Here is a 14,854-nt window from a genome sequence, read left to right as displayed (position 1 = left end):
TAACTACATATTTCATGGTCTGATTGCAGAGGAAACTTTCAATGAACACAGTTTATGCCAAAAGTCAAACACTCTATGCTTCACAGGGACGCTCTATTGGGAAAGAAATACTAAAGGAAGGAGGAGCCAAGAGAAAAAGGGGCGGTGACATTACATATTCCCCTCTTTTTCTCTGTGGAGTCGGCGAGTGAGAGTCAAACAACAACAGCCACACCACAGACTGGAGCTGGAACCAGATATTTTGGCTTTTTACATCTGCAACAATGACTGTCTTGCCGACAAGGTATGCCTGTTTTTCTTTGCTCTCCCCTTAGTTTACATTTGCAAAGGACATCTAGTGCGAAGCCAGTGTTTTATGATTTATGACTGTCTGAGAATGACATTATGCACACCTGGCGTAAAGAAATAAAATCCTTAAAACTCAGGGAAAAAAAAAACATCAGATAGGTTATCAAATGTGCAAGATTTAACTCAAGTAGATTTTATTCATTTAACTTGTGGCATGTTTGAAGTTTAGATCCACAAAAATATCTGGAATCACCTGGAGGCACAGTTTAGAATGCAGGTGGGGATATGTCTGGAGTTTGACTGTTCTCCCTGTGCATGTTCAGGTTTTCAGAATTAGATTTATACAGAATGAAAACCATGAATTGGACATTTTTAAGAAATGGAATAGGAACCATGTGATGAGGATAAAAAATATAATTCTAAAAGAAGGCCAGATTTTAGTACATTATTGCATCACATCATGCATGTTTAAAAAAAAAAAATTAAATAATTGTAAATTGAATTTATTGAATCCAACTGGACACATTTGATCATTTTCAATTTGAAAAATATTTAGTTTTCCAAATTTTTGAGAACACCTGCAATTTTGAGATTTTGAGCTTAGAGTAAACATGAAGAAAGTGGTCTTCGTGTCCATTTTTAAGATTTCTGCTTTAGTATGTTGGTTGGACTGGATGTGTCCAACTGCATTTGCCTTCACTATAATACACTACAATTGTTTGGCAAATAGAAACTGAGACACAAGTCCACAGACTTTCATTGAGGCAACACCAGGTGTTCCAGGGAAGAAAGGTTTGGGAATATCGTTTTTATTACTCTATGGGCTCTAAATTGGTGAACTGCGCCCGGTCTATGCGCGGTCTAGGCGGGCTGTGGCGAGCTTTCGGCGCAAGAAGTCAACGGGGCGTGTCCACAACATTTTGCTAATTTCGTGAACGGGTGCAGAGCAGGCGTGTCCACAACATTTTGCTAATTTCGTGAACGGGTGCAGAGCAGGGGCAGTCACGCCTCCGTCCCGCCCACCGGCGCAGGTGGCGCAAGAGGGAGGAGAGAAAGTGGGTTTAACCCAGCTGAGCACAATTTGACCAATCAAATGAAAACCTCTCCTCATTTTTGATTGCACTGCAGCAAAGCTCACTGCTAAATTAACATGATGAAATACATTTTATTTCCTGGCTGCTCTGCTACATCCCAGACCATCTGAGAGGAATTAAACTTATTTCTGCTTCTTTGTGTCACAAGTCAGGTTCAGATGCACATAAATATTAAATGAATCTGTCTTGTACCTCTAAAGACTTACCGACTTTATTGTATGCACATGTGTATACAGATTACTTATTGATTAAATATGAATATGAACCCCCGAACCCCAGCAGAACAGAATGCCTTCTCTGTAATGCACGACATCCCTTCACCAACATGAACAGTCCGCCAGCTCTGCCAGAAGAGTGTCAACCTTTGTGATTTGAAAATTGAAGTTTGAGGCTATGAGTCACAGACAACTGACTCTCAACACACTTACTGTAGTTCCTTTATTTTATTCTATTTATTTATTTATTTATTTATTTATTGTCTGGAGAAGACCAACAGCGGTCAAAACGTAGTGCTACAGAACGTTTTTGGGTTACTTTATTTGTTTTTCAGTTGGCCTCCTTTTCGTCGTTTCTTTCGTTTCCTTATTATTTTATTTTCCCTTGATTTCGGCTTAGGTCATGGGCGAAAATGGTTAGAAGTGCAGCCCTCTCTGTGTAACGCTGTCTGTAAACACTAGAACAGCCAGCATTCTTAAACCCCCTCCAAAGGCCGCAACGCTCAGCCAGACCGTCACACATTTTGCAGTGTTTTTGCGCAGGAGCATACCAACAGGTTGTTTTTCTGTTATCTAATGTATTAGAAATTAAGATAAATAATCAAAATATTAAGTCAAGAGAATCAGCAAACCTTTTAATGCCTCATTTCTGCTTTATTAATGCCTCAAATCAGGTTTTAAAATGTTTTTAAAACTTTCTACACCACTCACTCACACTCTGTGCAGTCCTTTCCCTGATAAACACACACACACACACACCAACACACACAAAACGGTTGTATTATTAACCGTCAATAATAATCAAGAACATATTAAAATTAGTAAAATAAGTCTCCCCGGCTGCGCATCAGGACGGAAACCTTCCCACACGGTCCGTCCTCACCCTGCTCATTTGATTCTGGGACTCATTTGCCCACCTGCACACACTTAGAAATCTTTGTTAAATTAAAACAAAAAAAAAGTTGAACCCATCACCAACAGCTGAAAAAAAAAGTATTAAATAAATAAAGAAGCCAAATGGGATGGAGAAGGACTGACGGCTAAATGTTTGAACACTGGGAGATTGTGTTGGGTCTGAGTTGCCCTTGCAGGTGTGGGTGGGGCTGGAGCACACATCTGCTTATGCTTTTTCATCATATGCTTCCTCACCACAGGTGACCACATGAATTCACCTGGGCAAGTAATGCAGTGCCCACGACTCCCTGTGTCATTTGAACCCCACATGATATTAGGATTTGTGAAAAACTGCAGCAAAGACTCACTGCAATCACTTCCTCCTTGTGCCCCGGGTCTGACTGTTCTCTGCAGAGGGCGTGCTGCTGCAGGAGCAGAGCTTTACCTGTCTGAAGGTAGAGGAGACATTCCACAATATGTAGAAAGGGGGGAACTGTTTGTATAACCTATCTAGCTACATTTTCGGTAACCGGTGGTGGGTGAATGTATATATTGTACATATTTGAAACAATATGATCATTTTGCCTTCATTCATACCAAGTTCTTCTCTTAAAATTTAATGAAGAATAATTTATGGTATTATAGCCACCCCTTGGTTTTTGGTACAGTCCGGCCAGTCCTGATTGGTTGATTTTGGTCTAACAGTCTGACTGGCAGGAGAAAGAAAGGCAGAGAGTGTGATTCTGCCATTCTGTTGTGAGGCTGAACTGAATGGTTTTTGGTGGATTTGGGAAATGGGAAATGCCCAATAAATGTATGTTGTTTCTGAGAAACTTGAAACATCCACCTTCATTTTCCATTCGGATCCCTCCAAGGTCTGTGTGCAGAACTGAAGCATGTCCAGGGAAGGAACAGACAGTCACATGGTCACATGAAACAGCTTACTGATCGCTATTTACGAGTTTTTCAAACTGCTTTTGCAGCTTTCTGTGTTTGAATGTGCTCTTAGCAGGGCGGAGAGTGGATTTGTGAGTGTCGGCCAATGGCCTGTATGGGTTCGGTAGGCAGCACTTACAGAGTACTTCTCCTTGGCTGGTCTGTCCGAGCAAACGTCTGGTTTAATAAATGGAGAGGAAAAACTTTCTGAGAAAAAATGTTCGGGCTCAGAGGTGCAGCTTTCTGCACACACTGCAAGTGTGCAGTAAATACAAGTAAATCCAATCGACTAGAAAGACATTTATCCATTCACATTTAATTTATTTCAAGGAATACTAATGCATTAGTTAATAATCGATGGGCCACATGGTGGTGCAGTGGTTAGCGCTTGTGCCTCACAGCAAGAAGGTCCTGGGTTCAAATACCGGCCGGGGCTCAGGGCCTTTCTGCGTGGAATTCGCATGTTCTCCCCATGTGTGCGTGGGTACTCCAGCTTCCTCCCACGGTCCAAAAACATGCATGTCAGGTTAATTGAGTCACCCTAAATTGTCCCTAGGTATGAATGTGTGAGTGAATGGTTGTATGTCTGGGGGGTACCCAAAAGAAACCGGAATTAGGTCATGAAATACTAATAATAAGGAGTTTCGACTTCTGGCCTTGTGCATATCTGTGAAAAAGCTGAGCTCCCAGAGTTACACTGACGCCTGTCAGGCGCTATTTATAGTAACAGAGTGCAGCAGCGGTCTGTGATTTTTTTCCAAAATGGCGACATTGGAAGCCAGAGCAGCGCGCATTAAATTCTGCTTTTTGCTGGGAAAAAACAGCAGCGGAAACACTCACCTTGCAAGCCTACAAGGATGATGCTCTGGGGAAGAGTCAGGTCCATGAGTGGTTCGGGCGGTTTAAAAAGGGCCAGATGTCCGCGCGTCAGGTCCGCTCAGCCATGAAAACAATGCTGAGCTGCTTTTCCGCTGTCCAGGGTATCGTCCACAGCAAGTTTGTCCCTCCAGGTCAAACTGTAAATCAGGACTACTGCATCGAAGTCCTCAGACTGCTCCGTGAGGATGTGAGGAGGAAGCGGCCCGCGTAGTGGCAGAGAGGAGCCCGGTTGATCCACCACCACAGAGCGCCAGCGGACACAGCGCCGCGCTTCATGCAGTTTCTGGCGAAGAATGAAATGAATCTCCTCTCCCATCCGCCTTATTCGCCAGAATGAATGAATGAATGAATGAATGAATGAATAGTTAATAATCAGTAGCCTAGAGTGACTTTTTCTTGTTTCCCAAGTTGAAGAAAGAGCTGAAGGGACAGCGGTTTGCAGATGTGGAGGAGGTGACAGAAAAATCGCAGCCGGCCCAAAATGGTACAATTACGCACGGGTGTCACGACACATTGGTGAAGTGGGAGACACGGCTGGAGCGCTGCATTAATGCGGATGGAGATTATTTTGAAGGTGACGGTGATGTTTTATTTTGAAATGTCAGAAATAAAAAGTTACAGTCGAATTCCGGGAACTTTTGGGTACGCCCTCGTATATGACAGCCCTGCGACAAACTGCCGACCTGTCCAGGGTCTACCCCGCCTTCGCCCACAGCAGCTGGGATCGGCTCCAGCCACCCGCGACCCCGAAAGTTAGAAGCGGTAGAAAATGAATGAATGAATGAATGAATGAATAGTTAATAATCAATAATTAATCCCAGAGGGAAATTCTTTGTAATGTTGCTCAAAACAGAATAAATAGAAGTTAAAATATTGACAGGAAAACATACAGATCAAGTATCATTCCATTAATGTATACAGGGCTAAGTGGAGACACTTTTCAGGATGGCGCTCAGTTTGAACCAGATTCTCCTTCCAGACAGCACATGAACAGAGTCCATCTCCAGCCCCACCATGTCACTGGTGTTACTGATGAGTGTGTTCAGTCAGTTGGTCATGGGTTGGCCAAACTTAGCAAAAGGATGACAATCACTGCCACAGGCTTGTAAAACACCTGCATAGTGTGGAGGACATCAGCCACCTAAAAAAACAGAGCCGGCTTTGGCTCGTTATGCAAAGGGCTTTAGTGTTCCTAAACCAGTTCAGTTTAATGTTTGTCTCTTCCTCAGATATTTGTATTTGTACCACAAAGTTCACTGAGACTTTCTGTATGGAAATCGGGTACACGGACACCCTGTTTCTCCTCAGGTTCAACACCTCTTTCGTCTTTGTCACATTGAACTATAGATATGTCTGCTCACACCAAGTGACACAGTTATCACCTGTTGCCCTGTATGTGGTCTCACACCCCTGCTGATACACCCCTACTACTGCAGATTGATCAAAGAACTTCTGGAGCGGACAGGTCTCAGCACAATAGCTGAAGTTTGCTTTTGATTTATAGGAAATATTTATTTCTATATATTTCTTTATAAAGAAAAGAAAGAAACAGATCATTCAATTACATAGACATAGTTACTCCAACAGCACCACAATAATCACCATCAAACCGTGTTGTGAGGAAAAAGGGAGAGAGGACGGTTCCCTGAGTGGGTCCTAAATATTAATCACTCTTCCTGACACACAAAGAATATTTTAACTCGACAAGACATATCTGGATTGATTAAAAGAAAAAAGACATCATTAAGCTAAAATTCTGTTTCACTTTTTTATGAGTACTACAAATATCTTGTTTGTTAAAAAAGTGTTGATTGTCTGATTCACCTTTTCTCTATTTTCTCTGCAGCGATCCTGGGAACTTCAGCAGTGAGACAACAAATAACTCTTCCTGTTATTACAATGACCCCATGATTTTCACTGTGTTTCAAGTGCATGTCATGGTCATCAGTGTGCTGGGAATAATCATGAATGTGTTTGTGCTGCTGGTTTTCTGGCTCCACAAGAAGGCCTGCACCGTGCCTGAGATATACCTGTGCAACCTGGCTGCTGCAGACCTCCTCCTGACCGCCTTCTTGTCCTTCTGGGCAAAGATTATAGCAAATCAATACAAATGGCAATTCAGTGATCACCTGTGCAAAGTTTTCCATGCTGCCATCGTGATGAATGCTTTCAGTAGTATCTACTTCCTTGTCATGATCAGCATCGACCGTTACCTGGCGCTGGTGCACCCGCTTTCTCATCAAAGTCTGCGTAGGCCGCGTACCGCAAAGCTTGTGTGTTTTGTGGTCTGGAGTCTGGCCCTGGTTTTCACCTGTCCTACGATCATCTATAGGGAAGTGGAACATTACCACCAGACAAGTATATGTGTGTTAAACATCCCACATTCTCTTCTTTACAGTGGAATAATGATCATTTTCACCTTCATCATCCCCACTGGCTTCATTTTATACTTCACTGTAAAAATCCTGAAGGCTTTGAGGAACAGGTTATCAACGAAAATGAACTCAAACTCTCAGGCACAGGAGCAGAAGGCCACCACACTGGTCCTATCCGTCCTTCTGGCATTTTTGATTTGCTGGGTGCCATACCACGTCGTTAATATAATAACCATGCTTGTCAAACTTTATAAAGTGGAAGGATGTCGGTTTGTCATCAACCTGAGCATCTGCATAAACATGTTCACCTATTTAGCCTTCTTTAATAGTGTATTGAACCCTATTCTCTATGTCATTGTAGGCAAAAAATTCCAGAAGAAAGCTAAGGAACTTTTCACACTTCGGTGTGACAATAAATACCCAGTGAGCTTTAGTCTCATTTCTCAATGCCAATCAAGAAGTGATACCACAAGAGTTACTCCAGACTGATCAGATCTGATCAAATGTTTAGGATTTGTCGCTGTTGAGTACCGCGGCAATGATGAACAACTAACTCACGAAAAGTTAGGGACAGTGAGCTTTTGGCTGAAATTTCACGATCTGTCACAGTGTTTCCTTTCTGTCTCTGAACTTTTGAATGCACTTGTCAAATTATTGACTGTTTTAATACTGTATGATTCATGGACCAACAAATTTCCTACTTCAATTAGAATTGGCATTGAAACAGTGTTTCTCATCATGCCGTTCATATTTTTTACACCATGAGACCACGACCACACTTTACATTTGATCAACAGTACCTCGTCGAAGCAGGGCTTCAAACAAAATGTTGTCAAAAAGAAGAGAGCACTATTCATCAGCCACTGTAGTCACTAGACGAGGGTTTGGTGATGCTGGTGTAGAGATGTGAACAAGTGTGTGTAATCCAGCGATGTCAAACCCATTTTAGTTCAGTGGCCAAATTCAGTCCAGTATCATCTTGAGTCTGCTGAACAGGAAAACTAGTGGCATGATAACCTGAAAATGTAAAGTTTTCTTTGTTGTTCAAATGTTAAAAAGTCACAAAACAAAACAATTACTGTGAAAATTACTACAATTTGAACATGCAGACAATTTTAATATCTTCTGGTGCAAAACACTGTGTAATTACAGATAGAGTTCTTCTGTTACATTCTCCTTTTATATTTGGTAGCTGGGCATCAAGGCAGCATCACTGATATCTCAGCTCCCAACAAAACTGTCCAAAGTGGATGGTTTCTTTGGAATTTTTTTCATTTTTATTTTTTATTTGGAGCCTCTTCCATACTGGCTCTGACCCATGGGCCTTATGTTAAGTTCATCTTTAAGAAGGACAATGGCCCGGCCCTCGGCTCATCGGGATGAAATCATTAGGGAAATGCTGCTGGAAACTGGGAGTGCCATAGAAAATCTCTGAGAACTGCTGAGTCTCCATGTCGAGGCTCGTACCCCTGTACCCCAGAACCTCAAAGACCTGGGGGCCAGCTGTACAAGAAGATTAGGACGCCACGCCTCAGAAGACAATAAGTCGACTTGGGAACAGCAGGAGACGTCATCATCAAGCGGTAACTGAGGCACAAGACACAAAAACTGACTGAATAAAACGTGGACTGATAGACCCTTTTCCACATGCTTCCTGTTATGATGATGCTGCATATTTATACTGCACTGATGTTGAGTTTCATGTTACAGGTTTAATGGGCACAATCACAGTGGCATTAATGTACAAAAAACCTGAATGTAAAATCTGTGTTTCAGTTAGGTCAGTCTTAATGAATCATTTTGTGAGATATCGCACATGTCTATTTGTGCATTTCTGTGGATCTCCATCTGTGTTGTTGTCAGTTTTACACACATTAGACTTCTAGTTATTCTTTTTTTTTTTCTCCATCATAGTAGAATGTTCGATGAAATGTGTTCTGATTTTTCCTGGCGCCGACAGATTGCCTTTAAACAATATTATAAGAAACATATTAAACATTGGCTCTGGTCTCTGGTCCATCTCTATTCATTTCTATCCAGGTCTCCCTGCTGCACTCAGCATCAATTCAGTGTAGTGCTGTATCCTACTTTGCCATTAGGGGGCACTACAAGCTTCAGGACTGTGTGAGATGCAGACATGTTTCACAATCAGGGGCCAACATCGCCCTCACTTGGAAACTCATGGGACACATTTTCTTCATCAAGGCATGTTTCCAGTCACTCAGAGCACTTCCTTTTTTTTTCCTTTTTTCTCCACCACACTGTTTTTCCGCTGAGGACTTTACTGGAGACTGAGCTCAACTTGAGGCTAAATAATGCAATGGAGGAAAGATGCAGTGATGGATTATGGAAAGCAAGATCATCTGTAGAAGATTCATTGTTCTACTTGCAACTTAAAATAGCAAACATTTATTTTACTGTCTCACATTAGATATATATAATCTCCACTGGTTTATACTCAGCTCCAAAAATGGATTATTAATACTTGTTGTAACCTTTACACCGTTCATATACAGGACTGGACTGGGATAAAAATGGGACGGCATTTTGAGCCGTGACTGATCCACCAGGTATTGATGGAAAGATGAAGCCTATGGATGCTAACAAACTGTCTTGTGACAGAGCTTGTGCACGCTCTTGTTAGTGTATCTGTATTTGTCTAATAAACTTAAACCTACACCATCTCCCCTGTCTCATTTTTTAAGTACTGGGCAGAAACAAAAAGGCTGCTTGGTAAAGAAATAATTCATTTACCACTTTAATAAACTTCCCAGCATCACAAAATATTTCTAAAAATGTGACCTTTAAAAGGTGAAATGAGAAAGGAAAATAAAGATGGGAAAGAATGACACTTAATGCACTCAATTTTATGATCAAAGTTCTGCTAGCTGTAAAAACGTGGGGAAAATAGTTGCATCGGCTACGCTGTGCAGTACTTACTGAGAGGAAACTCCTGAACAAACACTGAACAATGATGGGATCTGAAAAAATAAGAGACAGAGGAACAGAGATGAGGCAAATATTAAAATATATAAATGACAGATTGTGACTGACTGGTATTTCCACAATCTTTGCACTCACCACAACAATAAAAAAAAGTTACCCATGACCAGTGTTGAATAAAGGATTTGAAAGTCATATTTGAGTAAAAGTACAGATATTTTGCTTGAAATTTTTTTTGGTAAAAGTGAAAGCCACCTTTCAAATAACGATTTCAGTAAAAGTCCTAAAGTACCTAATATGAAATTTACTTAACTATCAAAAGGAAAAGTACACACATAAATAAATTGCAGATATATTTCTTTTCTCTCAAAGGCTTTAATGAGCTTATTTCTCCCTCCATTCATCATTCCCCTTCACTTTATTCTCCCTCTCCCCCTTCCTCCCTTAAAGTCTACAAATGTGCTGTTCATCTTCAGTATGACAACACATCATCAGTTGGGTTAAACCAACCTGTGTCACGTTCCCATTAGTAGGTAAACAACCCAACACTTTGTGAATTCAGCTTCACAGACAGGAAGAGTACATATTGAAGATGATATGAACGTTTGGCTACCACAAACTATCTTGTGGTTTCTTGAACTCTTCCCTTCGTAACACCAAACGCAGATTCTTTGTAAACACTGTCCACCACATAGTAACTTTCATGTTTTGGAGGTGAACATCTCTTTCTCAGTCACTTCTTAGAGCAGCCGTCATATTTTTTACTCAAGTGAAGTACTGATTCGTTAAAAAAATATACTTAAGTGCAGTAACAAACTATTTGCATTTAGTGACTTTAGTGACACCACAGACGATGACCTGCACAGCAGCAACACATTTCCTCAAACATGGAAATCTTTAAGAAGTAAAAAGAGACAGAGGACAGAGGGAGGTGAGAAATATCACTTGATGGACTTGCTCACAGTACTGCCATATTTCCTCTAGAAAAATAGTTTCATCATGTTTTCTGATGACGTATTGTGTAAATACAATTTTCAGAAGAACAATGGCTCAAAAAAGTTACACCAATGCAATTTATTTTGTATCCAAATGTAGATACAAGCTGAAAAGACACACAAGAGGAGGCAGAGTGGTCATATAATGAAATTTTACTTAATTGCAACTAAAAATGTTTTTATTCTGATTCTATTCCACTTTTTACCCACCTGACGATGTGTTTTTTTCTGTTTTTATAGTCTTATGAGAGAAACAAAAAGGCCTTGGCATCCGGTTTGGTTCAGTTATTTCCCAGTTTAAAAAACTCATCAAGCAGTGACAAGCTTGAAAGGTCATTAAGATATTTACTTGGAGGTGTCGTGACTCTCAAGCCAGGTAATTTTGATTTTTAAGGCCACAATCCAATTCGATTTTTAATTTAAATTTCAATTAAGGCACGTTTACATGGGCCCAAAATTCCTCTTTATAATTGGTTTCTAAGGTAAAGCGGATTATAAATGTGCCATTTAAACACCTGAATGGATCCGCTTCACACAGAGAATAAATTCCTCTTGAATGCTAAAAGTCAGTTAACAGACCTCATACAGCTCACTCCTCCCAGAACACTTCCGTGCTGTTTGATGCCAGGTGCCACGCAAAAAGCAGCAAGACCAAGAATCTGTCGACTTTTGAGGACATACGTACAAACAAACCCTGTTCAAATTGTAATTGGAACAGGATTAGAACAGGGTCTAACCATAGAACAGTCCCAATGGGACAATGGCCAGTTTAACGGAGAACACAGCCCCTGTTTCCATCTGTGCTGCATTAACCCTGCCCTTCCCGGTGGTAAATATGAAGAAAACCTGTCTGGGCCTGGGACCTTTCTTGATTTAAGATGGACAATGGCTGTCCTAATTGTTTTATCTGTCACTTCCTCTGCAAATCCATTAATCTGTTTCATGTTTAGGAGGAAAAAGTCTTCTCAAAAATTCTTCCATTTTTGTCCTGTCAACATGACATTGAGAGCGTAGTTTCTGATGTGTCTCTGAGCTCTCATCATTTTAGTGTTTACTGCACCACAAATTGCTCCTGGGGGTAATATAGTTTAATTTGACCTTGAAAAATAGGTTTGGGAAGCACCACAATATCAGTTCTTTCTGATAAAAGTTTATTTAGTCTCTGCCAGTACATTACTTTGGTTTTTCCCATGCCCCGTTTGGAACCTGTCTCTAGATTCAGTGAAACTTTACAAACCCTGTTTTTCAAAATACTTTTTACTTTGGAGATTGAGAAGCCGTTTTTTAATCCATCCTGAGAACTTCATTGTGGGATTGAAATTTTCTGTTACCAAGTATTTAAGGAGTGCCTCCTTAGGCATGACAGGATTTGACTCTAATCTAACTCCATATATAGCCAGACTGTGTCGTAAGAATCCTGCCTCACAGTGTACCTGTATGTTTGAAAACGACTTGGATTCACACACATCAGGGGTTAACCATGTATTTAATGGTCTGATTGCAGAGGAAACTTTCAAAAAACACAGTTTATGCTAAAAGTCAAACACTATGTGCTTCAAAGGGACTCTCTGTTGGGAAAAGAAATATTAAAGGGAGGAGGGGCAAAGACAAAAATAGGTGGTGGCATTAGATATTTCTCTCTTTTTCTCTGTGGAGTCAGCATGTGAAAGTCAAACAACAAGAGCCGCACAGCAGACTGGAGCTGGAACCAGATATTTTGGCTTTTCACATCTGCAACAATGACTGTCTTGCCGACAAGGTATGCCTGTTTTTCTTTGCTCTCCCCTTATTTTACACTTGCAAAGGACATCTAGTGCTGAGCCAATGTTTTATAATTTATGACTGTCTGGGAATGACATTATGCACATGTGGCATAAAGAAATAACCTTAAAACTCATAAAAAAGCATCTGATGGTTAAAAAAATATGCAGGATTTAATTCAAGCACATCTATTCATTTAACTTGTGGTATGTCTGAACTTCAGATATAGAAAAATATCTGAAATCTAAAAAGGAGGGTCGGTTTAGAAGGCAGATGTGGATGTATCTGGGGGTTGGATGTTCTTATTGTTACTACTTCAACTTCTATCACTAAAACTACTGGTAATAGTAATTGTGATAGAGTGAGACACTCTGGGTGACTTGCTGATTTGATAGATTCATTTGACGGAGCTCCGGTCAGAGAGAAGGGCACGGAGAGTGGGATTCCCGCCAAAACTTCATTCCAAATTTGGTATACAGGTGACTGTGTGTGTGTGTGTGTGTGTGTGTGTGTGTGTGTGTGTGTGTGGTCAAGAATGGAAACGAATTACAAATATTACTGTCAAATTAAGTGGAAAGGCATCACATAATAAACATGGAAAATATACCACTATAAGTAAGAATTTTAGTCATAAACGCCACATACAGGATAAATTACACAAGTGCAGTCATGCAAAGGGTGACATGAAGCAAAAAGCAAATATGAATGAAAGACGGACACAAGACACTTAACCCACTGCCCTGGAGATGGCGATTTTCAAGGGTTACAAGCCACCCTTCCCTCTTCCTTCAACCAATCAAAACTATGGCAGACACAAAGCCTGCCCCCCCCAACCAATCACAAACACACAAACCTGGCCATTACCTTGACTGACAGCCAGGCATCCAATTACTGTTCAGTTGATTTTAGGTTCCCTCAATAAGTTTTTTTTTCACTGTATATTTCTCTTTTTGGGGGCTGCGCCAACTCGAATGGAAGGTTTAAGTTCAAGTGTGCAGGTTGAACATGCTCCACCGAAAGGGGCCGTCGTAGGGGGGCTGTAGGGGACCGCAATGTGTGTCATGGTGAATAAACATATGACGTGCTGAGTAACGGTCTGCTGGCACTCTGGACACAGGTGTGCCATGTTGATTCGTGGGCACCGGGGCGAAAGCTCGGGCGTTATCCTGTAGTGAGGCATGCTGAACAGACACTGACCAGGGGGCAGCAGTGTGAGGCAGGAAATCCCTGGAGACCCGCAGTGGCTGACCGTACACTAACTCAGCCGAGGAGGACTGGAGGTCTTCTTTGGGAGCCATTCTGAGGCCCAGCATGACCCATGGGAGTTTGTTGACCCAGTTACTGTCAGTTAGCGCAGCTGGGAGGGCGGCTTTGAGGGAGCGATGAAACCTCTTGCAGAGGCCGTTGGCCTGGAGGTGGTACGCTGTGGTATGATGGAGTTTGACCCCTAAACTCTCTGCCACGGTATTCCAGAGGTTGGACTTGAACTGCGAACTAGGCCTGTGCGGTATACCGGTTCGTACCGAAAATCGGTCTTTATTTTCGTTATGATATGAATTTTTTATATACCGCAATACCGGTCAATAGCCCAAACAACGTCCGGAACGTGCGTGGTGGTAAAGTGTTTCAGCGGAGACCCATTTCACTGCTGCACAACCAACAACAGCGTGTATTTTGAGCCGAGAATGGCTGCCGACGAGAGCCCTCAAAGTGAAGCACACGTTGTATCAACCGTGATATGAAATTTTTGCCATACCGGCCAGCCCTACTGCGAACTGCGGTCAGAGAAAAGGTCGAGCTACGTCAGCTGCAGATGTGGACGTGAAGGGGACGGCCTCGGGCCAGCGTTGTGGTTCTGTTCGCCACGGTGAAGAGGTGCGTGAAACCATGCAACTGACGCAGGGGACCCATCGAGTCCATGTTCACATAATCAAAACGTCTCTCAGGAACAGAGAAACACCCCGGGGAAGTCATTGTGTGTCAGTGCACTTTAGCGCGCTGGCAGGCTACGCACGTATCTGACCAGGCTCTCACATCCTTTTTCAGCCCCTGCTGGAACTTAGGCCCAGTCCCATTTCTCTTTCTGGCCCTCCCCCTTGGCCCTACCCCTTAGCCCTGCCCCTATGAAATGGAGTGCTAAGGGGTAGGGCTGAAAGTAAATCCCTCTGAATTGGTACACCCCTCCGACAATCGCGTACGTCATCAGTAGTCGCCGCTGCCGATGACGTAGATAGATGCGACAATTGTTTGCTGAAGAAGAATTTTTTTCTTACATTTTAAAACTTTATTAATTGACAAAATACTGACATTTATGAACTTCTTTCATTGTGGACGCCGCCATCTTGCTGATCTTGGAAGGCTTTGTGAGAAATCTGTCATCCAGTGGCGGCCGGTGGCGAGGGGCGCTTGTTTTGTTCGTCTGGACCGTGACTGGCGGGCGGGGTTAGTTCACTTCCGCATTGGCGGGGGCGCTC

At 42.0% G+C, this 14,854-nt stretch overlaps 1 protein-coding gene across 1 annotated transcript; it reads left to right on the top strand.

The window, feature by feature from the left end:
• Positions 1-203: 203 nt before the first annotated feature.
• LOC115406836 (B2 bradykinin receptor-like) lies at positions 204-9,321 on the top strand. Its single transcript, XM_030117072.1, has 2 exons — positions 204-283; positions 6,153-9,321. Exons 1-2 carry the CDS (start codon positions 264-266, stop codon positions 7,168-7,170), a joined length of 1,038 nt encoding a protein of 345 aa, XP_029972932.1. The 5' UTR covers positions 204-263; the 3' UTR covers positions 7,171-9,321.
• Positions 9,322-14,854: the final 5,533 nt, after the last annotated feature.

This window comes from Salarias fasciatus, chromosome 19 (genome assembly GCF_902148845.1).
Source record: "Salarias fasciatus chromosome 19, fSalaFa1.1, whole genome shotgun sequence".
Lineage (NCBI taxonomy): Eukaryota > Metazoa > Chordata > Actinopteri > Blenniiformes > Blenniidae > Salarias > Salarias fasciatus.
The sequence above is the reverse complement of the archived record's forward strand: the minus strand, read 5'-3'. Positions and strand labels throughout refer to the sequence as shown.